At 36.6% G+C, this 18,209-nt stretch overlaps 1 protein-coding gene across 5 annotated transcripts in view; it reads right to left on the bottom strand.

The window, feature by feature from the left end:
- The window catches only part of LOC136867134 (cationic amino acid transporter 2), a 289,680-nt gene that overhangs the window by 139,520 nt on the left and 131,951 nt on the right, over positions 1-18,209 (bottom strand). For all 5 annotated transcript variants that reach the window (XM_068227031.1, XM_068227028.1, XM_068227029.1 and 2 more), the window contains exon 5: positions 3,845-3,949. In XM_068227031.1, coding sequence (XP_068083132.1) covers positions 3,845-3,949 — 105 coding nt within the window. The remainder of the gene's footprint in view (positions 1-3,844; positions 3,950-18,209) is intronic.

An 18,209-nucleotide genomic window follows, 5' to 3' on the forward strand; every position in this document is an offset into this window, starting at 1 on the left:
TGTCTGTACAGCCACTCGGGCACTGTCTTCCTATTCATCCAAACAAAACATCTTCCCCCACAGTGCCTTCTTGAGTTGCGCAATCATGCGGCAATCGCAGGAGACGAGATCAGGTAAATATGGTGAAAATAGAAGACACTGAGAATGTAAATTTTCGATAGTCGCAACTGTTGCGGGGGAAGTATAGGGTCGATCATTGTTACGTTGCTTCTGTGGTAAACAAACACCACCAAACTGAACAGTCATCAGTCGATGAATTTAATTTAGTTTCACATCTTCACTACACTGTCACTGGATAACAGACCTGTTCCTCTTGCGTGCCTGTCTGAATTTGGGTGGCTATTATTAGACTTGTACTTGGATTGTGTTAACTTGTCTGCACGGTGCTTCTGCCTATAGGATATTCGTTAGGGCCTCCGTAATAGTACTGCCAACGAACAGAAACATAGCTCGACATTTACAAATTTTTATTACACTTTTGAGGCTTTCATTCCACTCACATTTTCTATATGTTCTTAGACATCATACACTGTAATCTTTGACTGCACTGATCGTTCTACCGAATCTGAAGATTTTTGGGTCTTACCTCCATTCAAAAGAAAAATATTACTCCATCTGAAGTATACTCGCACATATGATAATCTGTCTCGATATATTCAGAACTCTTCCTGGATAACTTCCTTATTTCTACTGAGCACGGGTTATGCTTGCGTCTTTTCGCTATACTTATGTGTAGTTACCTAGTATAAGTACTGCATTTTGTGTATGTGCATGTAGACAAAGAGTATTAGCTAATCGGCTCGATTTATACCTCGTGCTTTTCTTTATAACTGAGCTGAGATCAAGATAAACATAATATAAGGTATAAAACCAGTACATGCTTCCCATTCCAATAACCGTAATCTTCGTTGATGCTATTTGATGCCCCCGAGCAGACGACTTCAGAAATTTAGACAAGGAGCACAGGTGGTGTCATGTCTACTCTCTTCCTTTTTTAAAAAGAAGCTAACTAAAAGAAAATTCGTCAGTTTAATACAGAATAGTTGAAAGGTACAGAGAACACCAATGTTTCATTATGTCAGAACGTAGCTAGCTGTTAAATTATCATAAATAGTCTTAGAAGATAGCTTCTGCTTGCGGATCCCTTATGATAGCTGCTTCAGTGGATCAGACGTAGTGAGTCCAATCCATGGTCACAAGCCTACGGGTGTATTTCCATCCTATTTTTTCGGATCCTCTTCACCAATATGTTCCAGAGTTAATTGTACGTAAGGAACACCCTAGGGAACATCCCTCACGTCTCACCATCTTATTGTCCTACTTCGGCATCTCCTCTGTCTTCGTCGTTGCTGCTCGTTAACAACCAGTGGGAACGTGTAGGCAAGGAATGACACGGTAGCGATTTACCACCGATGATTTTTATTATTATAACTTAGAATCCATCTCCGTGGCAGTCTGGTAAGGACTTTCTGCTACGGTAACGAAGCGGACCGTGCTGCCAGGAACTCACAGCCGATTGTCGAGCGGCCGTTAATAACTCGACTCCCTAAAGAGAAAATTGGCTTCGGGTGGACGAGTCCCTTTAGATGGGGTGGTGGTATCGTGGGTGGGAAAAATATCTCCTGAACCCATCAAATAGCGTCTGTTCTCCATGCCATTTTAGCGGCAACTGAGGATCTTATACTGGGCAGTAGCGGTATGAGAAGTTCTATGAGGCGGATGATCACATGGGTAATAACAGCAAGAAACACTGCATGGGAGAAGGCAATGTTTAAACCACTTCTGTATTTTACTGAAACTACCGTCCTGTAGTTCGGTATTGAATCATCAATACTGTGGATCGGCGACAGACTCGTGTGACAGGCCGGACTATTGCTGTTATTGTCCCGTCAATATGGTTCATTGTCAAGGGGTAAAATGAATAGGATGAAGGCTAGGGCGCAGTCCGCAGGCGAAGTGATTCAGCAGGACCAGGTCGACACAAGAAGTGGGCGAGGGTTAGTGACATTATCTTGAGTGATGCCGTTCAAATACAAGAGTTCTTCACACGTTTTGCTTCACTCATTTTAGGCGGCGTCAAAGGTTGACTGGGAAAGGGACTCTTTTTTTCTCATGCATGCACGAATTCGGTTCATTCATACATCCACTTATCCACCCACACCGGTATGATCTAACTTTATAGGCTGGGGTTCCAGAGATGTAGGCTGAGGGCATTAATTCATCGGTGCATCCATCCATTCATCCTTTCGCCCAGTCATTCATCCAGTAATAAGGACTTTCTTTCCCGTTGGTCGTTATCCGTGACAGGGAGACAGACTTTTAAATTCATCTCAGTCATTTATTCACTCATGCACTCATTCATCATTTATCCATCCACACTGGAATGTTCTCACCTTATCTGCTGGGACTCCGTAGATGTAGGCTGATAGCATTCATCCAACTATCCAATCACTCATTAAACTCTAAGTGCTCCCTACCCGGTTGGTGGCTATCCGTGACCGGAAGAGAGGAGTGTTTATTCATTCATGCATGCATGAGCAACTCATCCAGGTATTCAGTCATCCATCCATCCATTCATTCATTCGTACAGTCACTCAGTTAATTCAAAATGTCTATTGTAAACTAAGGAGAATTCTGTACCGACTCGTAACAAAATAAATACTCCGACTAATTAATAATAAGGGTAAGATAAATGTTGCCCTAAACAATAAAACACTGTTAATGTCTAGGAAAAAATAAATATTAATTTCAAAAACCGACAATTTAGAGATTAGTTGTAAATAATTGCAATTAATGATTACTCTCTCCTCAGTTCCAGGCAATCCTGAACTAGGGGATAGGAGTATTCTATTCTATTCTAGTCTATTCTTGTTTACGACGGGACACACTAAGGACCACGTGTTAATTTCAATTCAATTTTTCATACTTTGTTGTTTTCTCTTCCTTTCCTTCCAATATTCTTTCATCTTTCCACTATGATGTTTCTTTCTGTCCTCAGATCACTTTGCACCAGGTTTCTTGTTCAATCTTCCTTGGAATCCTTCCATACTTACTACCCTCTTTCTAAAATCTCTCTGTCCATAGCTTCTTATCTTACATTATTTCTTTCTAAATCTTCCTTTACATCTTTAATCCAGCTAGTGGTTTTCTTTTTGTCCCAAAGGCTCTTGAAAATCATTTTTATTAATCTGGAATCATCCATTCTGTAAATAGGTTCAAAAAATTGCAATCTCCTTTTTCTTATGGTTTCTGTTATGTTTTCTATATTCCTGTATATTTCATTATTAGATCTTAATTTCCATACTTCTGTTGTTTTCACAGAGCCAAAGATTTTTCTCATGATTATCCTTTCTAGTACCTATTCTATTCTATGCTATTCTATTCTATTCACCACGAGGGGAAATGCACTCTGAGGCATTAAAGAGTCGATAGATAGACTTTGCTACATAACTTTCCATGGTTAGGAAATATAGGAGCCCTAACGTCGTGTTTAGGTGAGGAGAGAAGTCAAAGACAAGGATAGGCGTTTATTTGTGTATCTCCTTGCAGTTGCACGGTACAGGAGACCAAGTGAAGTGGTGGAAAAGCGCGTGACATTGGGGAGAACTAAAAGATCATGCACATAATGACAGCTCTAGAACGTTTTGTTTTCCCTGCATAGGGATAACGTCAGGAAGGGCTTTCTAGTCGTGTAATCAAGTCTACATGTACGACTCCGTTTTCACCTACAACCCCAGTTAGGTGAGGGGGGAATGGCGGAAGAAGAAAATGAAGAAGGAGAAATGGGTTATTCACATTTCACGCGTCATAGTAAATTTAAAGTCCTTAACCTTCAATATCTCACCTTTAATAGATCCAGCGATGACCACGATGAGAATAGTAATCATGTTGACGGTGGTGAAAATATTATTGAGGAAGGACGACTCCTTGACTCCCACAGACAGCAGCACTGTGAACAGAACGTAATCGAGGTGAAGAACATAATTGGACACTGTACGTCTTTAGGTCAGCACCGTAGTGTACCATTATCTGGAGGCTCCACGTTCGATTCCAGGCCAGTTGAAGGAATTTAATTCCTGATTGCACTTAGCCTTGTGAGAGAAGTTGAGGAGGTATCTGATATGAGTGGCAGCAGAGCCGTCGCAGAAGTGAAGCAATATAGCTGAGGTCGTCACGTTGACCACGTGATACTCCGATATCTACAGGCCATTTGCCTTAATACAATACAGTTTTGACTTAAAAATAATCCAGGCCAAGCATAATATTTAAAAGTATACCACGAAATAATTGTCAATTAATTTTGGAATAAAACCAGTGCTGCTTCAATAAAAAAAATGAATGTTCATAATAAGAAACATAAACTCTCCTAAGTTTGTATTCAATTAATCCTGAAAATCCTATAATAAAACTAGAGCACAGAATTGTTTAATTATAATGAAAATAATTTGAATTAAAAATAAAAATAATGTTATTCGTAGGGTCCGGATATTGTTAAAATGGCATCATTTTATTGAGTGGTCACAGGTGCAAGCAGCTTCAACTGTGTTCATGGGACATCGATTAAAATATATATTATTTTTATATTGCATTATTTGCATTTTAAACTGTTATGGTTTATTTATACTTTAAGAGCATTTTATTTTATTTTTAGAATTGTTCGGTCATATTTTGGAGAACATTTCTCTTTAGGTCATTTTGTCCTTTTTGTCATATTACCACATAATTTTATGAAATGTGTGAAGTCTTTAACTAGTTGTTATACAAATATTGAAATAAAATATTGCAGTATAATATTAAGCAATCTTATTCTTGTTCTTTCGAGTCTTTGTTTCTGAATCATACTTATATTGTGTAGAAATTCATTTCTCAAGTTTTTCTTATAATTTCTTTCATGTTTTCAGACTTTAATTTACAAATCATCTTTTATTATTCTGAGTTCCTTTCCAACCAATATTCATTGTATTTTGTATTCTTTGTCTTCGAGCAGCCTCCAAAAGCCTATATTATGTACTTGGTACGTTTATGTCCAACCAATTATTCTTTGAAGGATTTTAAATATTAATTTTTAAACTTTTTTTACATTTTATATTGTATTTTCTTAATTTTTAGGCCATTTAAGAAAGTCATATTAAACATTTTAAATGCATTTTTAACATTCTTTACGTCGTCAACATCCGGGCCGCGGTTATTAGTTTTACGCTCTACTACTTTTACAGTGCTGGAATATTGTCTTTCAGAAGTTATTTTATGTGCCTATAAATCTATAGATACAAGGTTAACATATTACCAGACTGATTCACGGTTTATCTCACCAACTTGAGCTCTGAATTGAAGACCGGAGCGGGTTCTTTCAGCCTTGTAAACTTATCTGAGGAGCTGTCTGATGTGGAGGCAGTGGACCCAGTGTGAAAAAACCAAACAATACAGCTGTTATTTTCATGTGACACTACAATATCTATATATAAAAATTCTTAATAAGAATGTACGTATATATTGTCCACCTCTTTAATACAATAAAATGTTACCACTTAAATTAAAAGCCCTCTCCAAACAATATATCTAAGGACCTTTTTCGTCCTGTGTTAATGTCATCTTCAGCTTGATGTACAAGAAATAAGATATTCATATAAAACAGTAGTACATGAGAATAAAAGTAATAGGAGATAAAAAATATAATAGTATGCAATCAAAACTTAATTTTATTTAAAATATTTGTCATTCTTCAGTCTTGCTGTGATTAAAATTAGTACCAATTTTATTAGATATAAGTCCAGAATTGAACAAAACTGAGTTGACTGGAAGAGTGTCGTTGAAATCGGGTGGAATGTTCCTAAAGAAATGTCAAATATTATCGATTGTTAATGTCGGAGCAGAGTGAAATTTGAGCTCCGTATTTCTTCAATGAAGTACAAAAGTGTTGAACAGGTATTCTTTCTTTTCTTGAGCACCGTACTTAAGTTGTTCAGGTCGGTTCGATGTTGACCTTGGCACTGACTGACTGTAAATTTTGTGCGACCTTGGACATGTCGGCCGAGTATCAAGTATAAACTTCTGGGTTCGTGCAGTGCGTTGTGAAGTTGAGTTATTGCCGCACTCTGATGGTTATTAACAAACGGCTAGGTTCGTGCATGCTTCAACTTACACAGGTTGTGTATAGAAATGGAATCCGGACGTTGTTACGGGATGATAAAACATGCGATGCTTTTCCTGGATGTGCCTATCACCCGTCAGAATGAAATAATAAGAAATATGATACAAACTAGTCAGCAATCATTGCGCTATTTTTTCCGTCTGACAGTAATTTTATCAGCCTGATAATATCGAAGTACATGTAATAATGCTCCACCTCCGTCACTTCTTTGCGCCAACAGATGCATAACTTCGCGAAATATGAAAAATGTCGGCTAGGAGCACTAATTACACAGGCTGGATGCGGTGATACCAGATAAAAAGACTGAAAGTGACACGTGTTGTTCCGCTTCTGTGGACTTCACCACGTTTCCGAATCAAATTTTAATTGCGATATTATGAACTTACATTACTTGCATTGAGTTTATTTTAAAATGTGTTACGTTACTTCGTTTTGTTTTCTTTAATTCTTTAAACATATTTGGTGAAATTATAGTAAAGAACACATTTATTTTGGAATAAGTAAATCAAGTTTCACATGTCTAAAATTCTAAAATCGAGATGTTTACTTCCAGCGTCATTGAAGTGCTAGGTCGAAATTTGCTGCTTGATAAACTTCTCCCCTGAAAAGTGGTCTATGATCCTGAATTTAATTGCTTAGTTAATACGCAGAGGTTTATCTATACGATACCAATAAAATAATTATCTTCAGTGCTTTAAGAATGAATTTATAGTAATGGTCACGTAAGCCACTAAAAGGCAAATATAGCCACCCTATTCTCTTTTTTATTATGGTTCACCACTGCTGCCAACTTGACTAGTGACATATTGAAATCACGAGACATAACCATCAACATACTAACCTCAATGTAAGTATCAATAATGGAGGTTCCCTTACCGAACAAAATGATAATAATTTATCAATCACGATATTCATAATTAAGTCGTTTTTCAAGCTCAATGAGGAGTTAAGGAAATACACACTCTCTCTCTCACCCTCACTCAATATAATGTTATATATATCTGCCTTTATTTTGATATACGAATTACTATAACTGCATTCTTCGGTGTTTGCTTTGTGTAAATAATTCAGCTCCCTTCCTGAAATTTGGTAGTATATGTCGGACTGAAGAGAGACCACGCTGTAATAACCCCACAAGCAAATATATTACATGTACATATGCCTTACGTCAATAAGAATACACAAAGGCTAAGACTGCAAACCGTGCCGAAGTCGTGACAAAACAAGGTTAGGTTGATAACGAAATTTCCTTCCATTTAAACTTGAGAACTTCCTTACTGTCTGACTAACTTTTACAAATATTATATATTATATATATAAATCTGCATTTAAAATGGGAAATCTGAATATCTGCATTTAACATGAAAATTATGAAAATTAACATTCATTAAATAAAATACACACTTGTTGGACCTTGTACTCACACTTACTTGTTACCTGCTTACTTACACATACGTTATTTGAAGGGCGCCAGCTGCCACTCAGTACAGCAATAATAGAAGGAGACTCTTGACTATCTCTAGAGTGTGGGGTAATAAGCTTACTTTTGACAACATACCATATAAGTTCTGGGAAAAGGAGATTGGCGTTCGGTTTCCCCATTAATTTTGAGGTTAAGATATATTACTGTCAATGAAATGAAACTATGAATTCGTTTGATAGAACAATATATATTCTTTAAATAACATATCAAAAAATAGTGAGTCTTGTTGCGATAAAACAGATGAGAATATGAAATTATGACATTGCAACTGAAAGAAACTAGACATGAATTTGAATTCTTCTTGACCGGACATTTAACAATTTATACGAAATATTTCCCTCACTGATTCACTTGACTGTACCTTCAACACTTTTAGTGTAATTACGACGTATTCCTTTGATCTGGTGTTTACTGTAGATGTGTCACGCCTAACTTGGTGATACATCCTTGTGACTGCTTCTTCTCCATCTCATCTGACTTCTTTGTAAGTCAATATGGTATTACCTCTTGGTAGGTCCTGGGTTGCCCTCTCTGACTTCATGGTAAGCCCTTGCGTCCGTGTCTTCCACTAAGTGACGGACCAACCATTTGGTCTCACTCTCTCAATGACCAATAATTAATGGCTCACTGAGTCTTCACCATCTCTCGTTCACACTGGTTGACTGACCAACTAAGGCCTCTTGATCTAGTAGACTTCTTCACTGTACTGCATCCGTATAACTAATGGCTGACGCTACAATATGCGCCCACCTTATATAGACGTTGGTTGACACCGCTACGTAATCTCCAGAAATAACAATGACATACTCCCACCTACGCGACAGATATTACACGCAGTGGTTAAATAGCCCGGAGGCGGCCGACTCTCTGAACGCATATCTAAATAAATACGATGCCGTAGCCATAGAGTGGCGATGACTTGGCAGAATCGCCAGTGGTATAGCAATATAACAACGTCACTTCCAATCTCTGATATATACAACAATTCTCACTGTACAGGTATTGAGTGTTATTCTACACATACGTATATATGTATACATCTAAGTACAATCTTGCAAGCAACAGGCAATTGCAAAATCGAATTGAATAAAACGTATAATTACAATAATAGTAACAATATCACAGATAAAATAATAATAATACTGACATAATAATAATAATAATAATAATAATAATAATAATAATAATAATAAAAATACAGATAAAATCATACAATAATAAAAATACAGATATCATCTTGTAACGGGATTTGAACCGTTACAATTCGCCTCCCTCATAAATAAATCGAAGAACAAAGAATCGATTAATTTATGAACAAAATTATATGTATAACACTGACACATATAAACACTTTAAATGAGTATACAACAATAATTTTCTTTTTCAACATCCATACATTTTATAAAATATCAAAGGTATGAGAATGTTTCTCGCACATTGTCATCGCAGATAACTGTCCAGTGTCCCATTCTCATACAATACACAAGAGCATAGCCCTTAATTTAACACACACAAATAATTTTCAATCAATATACAACATTCTTCTCCTTTTTTCAACATATCAAAATATTTTGTGAAAATTCACTTATATGAGAACTTTTCTTGCATATTGTTATCGCAGTTAACTGTCCAATGTCTTGTTCTCCGCCTTTTGCCACACAACACATGACAATGTAGCACTTATTCTTCCAATATACCAATACGACACTTGGTTCACACGCAAATTCACATATGTTAGTTTTATTTTGCCAGTTTCTTACAAAAATTAATCATCTTATTATTATCTCAACAAATCTCACGTGACGTACTTCTTTACATATATAATACTATAAACACCGACAATATCCCCTTCCTGATCTTTTAAGGAATATGCACACTTCCCGATACGGTTCACAATAGTGAAATACCCCTGATACAAAAGAATAACTTCAAGATATTTCCCGCCTCTGCAGATGATGAAATGGAACTCTGAGTAGCACTCTGTCACTCAAACTGAATCAATTTTGCCCTCATTGACTTACATATACCAATAAATCACATCCTTCTTGGCAACAATAATTAAAGGTTCAATACCATAGCTACAAGATGGTTCAATTATTCCGTAATCCAGCATAACGTTTATTTGTTCTTAGACTTCACTAGAACATTTAAGTTGAATGGGGTACTTACCTCCTACAAATGATGAATGGTCATGTACTACAAATTTATGTTCATATACGTGTTCTTCCTCACTTACCACCAAATACATCTCGATGCTTACCTAACATCGAACACAATTACTCCTCCTGTAATTCACTCAAACCACCTCACGTCACTGCCTCATACCGACGATCCCTCAGATCCTGGTCGTACAGGCACGTAACACACCCAACAAAACATTTCCTCTCACTAGGAACAACTTCACTTACCTCTCATATATTTCAAAGAACACACGTCACCAACACACTTACCTCAGACCATCATAATTAACACGTACTTCTTTGCTAGATTACTCCCAGAACAAACACACACTACCTAAATTAAAGTCTATTCTACTTCCATGATTTGCAACCAAGTCAGCTCCTAAAACAACTGAATACACAAGTTCTGGTACAACAAGGCATGTCTGAAACTTACAATTATCTTCAATTGACTGGTACCACTATCATCTTATTTACTCACTCTCTGTGACTTACCCAACAGCTGTTATAAAATAGTACCTTCTTCACATCACAATTTCCATCATTGGAGTTACTACTTCACTACTTATATCCTCAGTATTATAAGTATTTCCATCACTTATCAGAACACTTCTTACGTCTACCTTACTACTACCATTAATTACTTCATTATCTACGACTACGTCATTACTTAAATATCTCACTTAACATTACTTAGGTCACAATCACACTATTCTTAAATCTACTTTCACTACATAACTACTTGTACTAAATACCTGTTCATTTTCTACCTTCAGCCTGTCCACTTACCCTACCCGATTCCCTGTGAATCACTCTGGCTCGATGACTATTCCTGAATACCATTCGTATTTGGCCTACTACTCTCCCTCTGATGACTTAAATCCTCACGCCTTCGGTCACTTTGGCCTATAAAGTTTCCTCGCCTTCCTTCTCCGGATTGCCCCTGGTAACTCTGCTGAACCCTATCACTATTGAAATGTCTATTAGTCGTCCGCTGATCATAATTATTCCCTCTCCAGCTATTCTGTCTATAATTCCTCACATAATTCACATCTGCACGCCTCCCATCTTCCGATTCTCTCTGGTAATTCTGTTGACCTCTATCACTATTGAAATATCTATCATTCCTCGGCTGATCATAATTATTCCCTCTCCAGTTATTCTGTCTATAATTCCTCAAATAATTCACATCTGCACGCCTCCCATCTTCCGATTCTCTCTGGTAATTCTGTTGACCTCTATCACTATTGAAATTTCTATCATTCCTCGGCTGATCATAATTATTCCCTCTCCAGCTATTCTGTCTATAATTCCCCACATAATTCTCATCTGCACACCTCCCATCTTCCGATCCTCTCTGGTAATTCTGCTGACCTCTATCACTACTTAAATTTCTATTAGCCCTCGGCTGATCATAATTGTTACCTCTCCTCCGATAATTATCTGACCTGTTTCCCGCTCCCTCTACAGTTCTACTTTGCGGTCGATTACCCCCTATGCTACTGTTCAGAGCCTCAAAACTGTCTAACAATACCTCCATTTCTTTGATAGTACTGACTTTCTGCATACACGCAGCTTCCCTAATCCTATCAGAATAATGTTTTAACATAATCCTTACGATATCAACTTCTGAACCAATACTATTAAGATTTTTCCATATAAGCACGTGTGTCAGAAAGTATTCTGTCATAGACACTCCCTCCTGTTGTCTATATTTACCAAGCATAATCCGTTCTCTCTCACGATCTTGTATATTCTCATCCCAAAACTTGTCAACGAACTTCTCTTTAAATTCTCCTAAATTAGACATATCATTACGGTACACTTGAAACCAGGTTTTACTTTCACCGATGAATGAATTAGACAAGATCTCTAACACGTATTCCCATTCGATAATATTATCCCTCAACTTATTTGCAAATCTTTTCTCAACTAATGTTACAAATTCCATAGGATTAAATTGTTTTGCAGTAAACTTAGGCAAATCTTGGTCCCTATTGTATAAACCACTCGTTACTACTATTTCTCTTGTAATCTGACCTTCTCTCATTTCTTGCCGTAGTACCCTCTGGCAATTCAAAACTTTTTCTTCCGCCACTCTCTCCCCATTCTCTTTCATTATTCTTAATTCTTCCTGTAATTTTTCCTCTTTCTCTGTAACCTTCTGCGACAAAGTTTCTTGTTTATTCTTTAGTTCTCTGACCTGCCCCAGCTCTTTTTCAAACGTTTCTACCTTACTGACACATTCCCTCATATCTTGCCCCACTGCATTATGAATCTTGTCTATTCTTTTGTCTACAATCTCGTGAATTTCTTCCCGATTACTAGAAATCTTAACTCTTTGATATTCTCTTTGCAAGTTCCTTTGACATGCTCAATTTGAGTATGAAGATCGCTCTGACTCGACTCCATTTCTCCTCTAAGGTCAACACACTCTTTATTTAACTTATTTTCTAAATTAGATATTTCATTAGTTACCTCTACTATCTTAGTATCTATTTTACAATTTAGTGATTCACTTAACCCATCTATTTTATCATTGATCAAATTAAAATTTCCGTTAATACTAACAATCATTTCTTCCATTTTACTACTTATGGCGTTAATCCGTTTATTACAATTTTCATTAATAGTCTCAATCTTTTTCTCCATCTTACTACAGATACCAATCACTTCTTCCGTCTGTTTATTATTTTCGCAACTAATAGCATTAATTCTTCCAACTGTTTCTTATTATTTTCATTACTAGTATCAATCTTTTCATCCATTCTACTACTTATCTGTTTGCTTAGATTTTCGCTAAACTCGGTCATTTTGGCCATCCACAAATTCAAAAGCTCTTGGTTCATTCCCCCCGCGATTTCCTTTTGAGCTTCAGTGTGCTTCTCAATTTCTGCACTTTCCTGAATTATCTCAGAAGCTTCCATCGTATTCACCTGTTCCCTACTCTGAATTTCACCTTGGATGTCCGCAGAAACAATGACCTCGTCGTCACATGACTTGTTATTGTCTTCCTTGTCCATCTTTGGTTCACTAGTGATAGTACGCGATCTCAAATTAATTTCCCTCTTCAAATCCCTTGACATATACCCAAAATACAAATATATATCACAAAGATACACTCCTAACATTTACCGGTAATAATTCCGTTGGCTTAAATTTGCATACTCCTCCCAAAATAAACCTATGATATGCTGTCATTCAGACCAAATTCTGAATTTATTCGTGCCCCACGTTGGGCGCCACATTGAGAACTTCCTTACTGTCTGACTAACTTTTACAAATATTATATATTATATATATAAATCTGCATTTAAAATGGGAAATCTGAATATCTGCATTTAACATGAAAATTATGAAAATTAACATTCATTAAATAAAATACACACTTGTTGGACCTTGTACTCACACTTACTTGTTACCTGCTTACTTACACATACGTTATTTGAAGGGCGCCAGCTGCCACTCAGTACAGCAATAATAGAAGGAGACTCTTGACTATCTCTAGAGTGTGGGGTAATAAGCTTACTTTTGACAACATACCATATAAGTTCTGGGAAAAGGAGATTGGCGTTCGGTTTCCCCATTAATTTTGAGGTTAAGATATATTACTGTCAATGAAATGAAACTATGAATTCGTTTGATAGAACAATATATATTCTTTAAATAACATATCAAAAAATAGTGAGTCTTGTTGCGATAAAACAGATGAGAATATGAAATTATGACATTGCAACTGAAAGAAACTAGACATGAATTTGAATTCTTCTTGACCGGACATTTAACAATTTATACGAAATATTTCCCTCACTGATTCACTTGACTGTACCTTCAACACTTTTAGTGTAATTACGACGTATTCCTTTGATCTGGTGTTTACTGTAGACGTGTCACGCCTAACTTGGTGATACATCCTTGTGACTGCTTCTTCTCCATCTCATCTGACTTCTTTGTAAGTCAATATGGTATTACCTCTTGGTAGGTCCTGGGTTGCCCTCTCTGACTTCATGGTAAGCCCTTGCGTCCGTGTCTTCCACTAAGTGACGGACCAACCATTTGGTCTCACTCTCTCAATGACCAATAATTAATGGCTCACTGAGTCTTCACCATCTCTCGTTCACACTGGTTGACTGACCAACTAAGGCCTCTTGATCTAGTAGACTTCTTCACTGTACTGCATCCGTATAACTAATGACTGACGCTACAATATGCGCCCACCTTATATAGACGTTGGTTGACACCGCTACGTAATCTCCAGAAATAACAATGACATACTCCCACCTACGCGACAGATATTACACGCAGTGGTGAAATAGCCCGGAGGCGGCCGACTCTCTGAACGCATATCTAAATAAATACGATGCCGTAGCCATAGAGTGGCGATGACTTGGCAGAATCGCCAGTGGTATAGCAATATAACAACGTCACTTCCAATCTCTGATATATACAACAATTCTCACTGTACAGGTATTGAGTGTTATTCTACACATACGTATATATGTATACATCTAAGTACAATCTTGCAAGCAACAGGCAATTGCAAAATCGAATTGAATAAAACGGATAATTACAATAATAGTAACAATATCACAGATAAAATAATAATAATACTGGCATAATAATAATAATAATAATAATAATAATAATAATAATAATAATAAAATACAGATAAAATCATACAATAATAAAAATACAGATATCATCTTGTAACGGGATTTGAACCGTTACAAACTGAACTGATCTTTATAGGAGAGCTAATGTTGTTTTCCTTTTCGGAGGAGTTCTTGCAGATTTTCTGTTGCATCTTAGACATCCTATACGTAATTATTATTGGACGAAATAAGACACTAATTAATAAAATGTTGCACGCGTTATTTCACACGAGCTACGTTGTTAAATGCACTATTATGTCACAATTCTTCTTACCTTACATTACTCAAATACATTTACAATCCCACAGGAAAAGAAAATATGCTTTAATTATGCCCGCGAATGCAGCACTAGTGATTTTAACAATACGGCAGTGACAATACGTAATTCTCGCAGATCACGAAATAAACCATAACTATAGAGTACCGGGCGAGTTGGCCGTGCGCGTAGAGGCGCGCGGCTGTGAGCTTGCATCCGGGAGATAGTAGGTTCGAATCCCACTATCGGCAGCCCTGAAGATGGTTTTCCGTGGTTTCCCATTTTCACACCAGGGAAATGCTGGGGCTGTACCTTAATTAAGGCCACGGCCGCTTCCTTCCAACTCCTAGGCCCTTCCTATCCCATCGTCGCCATAAGACCTATCTGTGTCGGTGCGACGTAAAGCCCCCTAGCAAAAAAAAAAAAAAAAAAAACTGTAGAGTGGCAACGTGCCAAATTAACTGTAACTGTAAACGGTCATATCGGCAAGTAGGAACCCTAAACTGTGTGGCTAGCGACTCTAAATCGAGCCCAACAGTTAGAAAAACACTAAAACTCACTACCTTCAGTATTTACAGGGGAGAAAGAGTATACGTGCCATGGATTATATATGATAGTATTCGCTACAAATCACCCAAAATGTTGTTTCACATTTTCCTAACATAATAGAAACTTATTGTCAAAGTGTGCATTGTACAACCTTTCTTGCTCAAAGGGAAGTTATATCGCAGGACAAGGCGTCGACAATTACAGAACCTCTGCGCGAATGCCTACCCACCACAGCTGCAAGGCGAACGAACTTATATTTCAAGCCAAAATGATATCTTGGTCATAGATTGCATGACGAAATATGAAGTTAATGGGCTTCTGTGTACTAATAGGTAGATAATTTGTTCAGCTACACAGTATTTAGCGGTTTGCTACCAACTAACTGCTCCAGTAAGTAATCTTACTCACGTCCCAAGGTGTCATAGCCCCAATAAACGTGGGCTGTATGTACCTTTATAATCACACACACCAGTCCTCCTGACAATCTAAAACTTCTGGCGTTACGAGGAACCGAAACCGGAAGTCGGTGGACAGCGAATAATAGCGCTAACCGTTACACTACGGAGGTAGACATTGTACCAATGATCTCGCAATACTTTAATTATGACAATAATAACACTGAATTATGTCCGCATTTCCGTTCTTTTTGACTACTTGTGAACTGGACATAGATCCGATACAGATCATCTTATCTATATATACACCGGTATATAAAATAACAAGTCCTGACTGACTGACTGACTGACTGACTGACTGACTGACTGACTGACTGACTGACTGACTCATCATCGCCGAGCAAAAATGACTGGACAAAAATGAAATTTTGGGGATATATTTATATTACAGTGTAGGTGCTCACTAAGGTAGGATTTTTGGATATTCTGTCGCTAAGGGGATGAAAAGGGGGATGAATTGTTTAAATGATTATTATCTATATCACAAAACCTTAAAAGTTTACAGACGTAAAAATTTATATTTGGAATCTCCTTTGAAAATAATGAAACATGTATTATTTTTTTCGGAATATCTCTTTTAGAGGGGTGAAAACAGGTGAAAAAGGGGTTGAATACCTTTTATGAGGATACGAATATCTCAAAAACTGAAGATATTACAGACATGAAAATTGGTATTTGGAATTTAAAAATAAAGAAACACACATTTTTGGTTTTTAGAAAATCCAATAATGGGCGTGAACAGGAGTGCCAAATCACTATCGGCATCCCTGAAAATGGTTGAGTTTAAAAAAGACTATATCTACACTATACCTCAGAAATTAATATGTTACAGATGTGAAAATGGTAATTCGAATCTCATGTAAAAGTAAAGAAACGTACAGTAGATATATTGTTTTTGAGAAATCCACTTAAGGGGAACTAAAAAAAGTGAATTTTAAAATGAGCATACCTACATTATATCTCAAAGAACGTGACATGTTACAGTCATGAAAATTCGTTTTAAATTTCCTTTTAAAAATAAACATTAATTTCCGGAAAATGCTTAAGGAGAAGGGGTAAAAAGGCTGAAAAGCGGGTTGAATTATTTTTATTACGATACTGGTATCTCAAAAACTGAAGATATTACAGGCGATAAAATTGGTTTATCGAGTCTCCTCTAAAAATAAAGAGATGCGTATCTTTTGTTTTCGGAAAATACAAATAAAGGAGGAGGGGTTTAAGTAATGGAAAAATTACTTGAATTCTTTGTATGAGGATACTTAGGCCTATATGTCAAAAACTACAGATATCATGGACGTGGAAACTGATATTTGGAATCTCCTTCAAAATAATGAAACGTATTCTTTGTTTTTTGGAAAGTACACTTAAGGGAGGTAATAGAATTTATTGAAAAATCAGTTGAATTATTTGTATGGGGATGCTTATATCTAAAAAAAGCTCAAAATGTGAAAATTGGTCCTTGTAATCTTCTTTGAAAAAAAGAAACACACATTTTGAAGGGAAATTCAACTTTGGAGGGCGGGTGGTGTAAAGGGAGGTTGAACTCTTTTATGTAAGGATACATATCTGAGGATGTTACAGTCGTGATTATTGGTATTTGGAAGCTCCTTTATAAATAAAGAACATTTTTTGGTTTTCGGAAAATTCATTTAAGGGAGAGGTTGAAAGGAAGTGGAGAAAATTGAATTCTTCTTATGGGGATACTTGTATCTTAAAAACTGAGGGTTATAGACGTGAACATGAGTATGTGGAATCTCTCATAAAAATAACGAACACATTTTCTTTTGTCTTCGAAAAATCTAGTAAGGGGGCTGAAAGAATTGGAAAATTAGTTGAATTATTTGTATGAGGATAGGCTACTTATATCTTTATATCCTATATCTTAAAAACTACAGATATTGCAGACGTTGAAATTGATATTTAAAATCTCCTTCAAAAATAAAGAAACACGTCTTTTTTTTCGCAAGTTCCACTAAGGCAGGGAAGGAATCGAAAAATTATTTGAATTAGATGTATGAATATTGGTATTTGGAATCTCCTTTAAAAATAAAGGAACACATTTTTTCGGAAAATGGACTTAAGGGGGAAGAGGGTGAAAATAAGTAAAGAAGGAGTTGAATTCTGTTTATGAGGATAGTTATATCTCAAAAACTGAAGATGTTACAGTCTTGGAAGTTGGAACTTCGAATCCCCTTTAAAAATAAAGAAACACGTATTTTTTGTTTTCGGAAGTCCACTTAAGGGGGAACGGAAGTGTGGAAAGAAGGTGAGAAGAAGTTGAATTCATTTTATTAGGATACATACTGAACCGTATCCTGACGGCCCATAAGAGACAACCAGATTTATATTTGCCATATTAAATAATTGTATTGAAATAAATTTCAGTCAGGCATTGTAAAAGTAATGGATTGCAGGAGAGTTGAGACTGGAAGTCCATAAGGATATAAAGTCGCTGAATATTGCGCGATGCTTCCCCGGGACCG

The sequence above is a fragment of the Anabrus simplex genome, chromosome 3 (genome assembly GCF_040414725.1).
Source record: "Anabrus simplex isolate iqAnaSimp1 chromosome 3, ASM4041472v1, whole genome shotgun sequence".
In the NCBI taxonomy this organism is placed as follows: domain Eukaryota; kingdom Metazoa; phylum Arthropoda; class Insecta; order Orthoptera; family Tettigoniidae; genus Anabrus; species Anabrus simplex.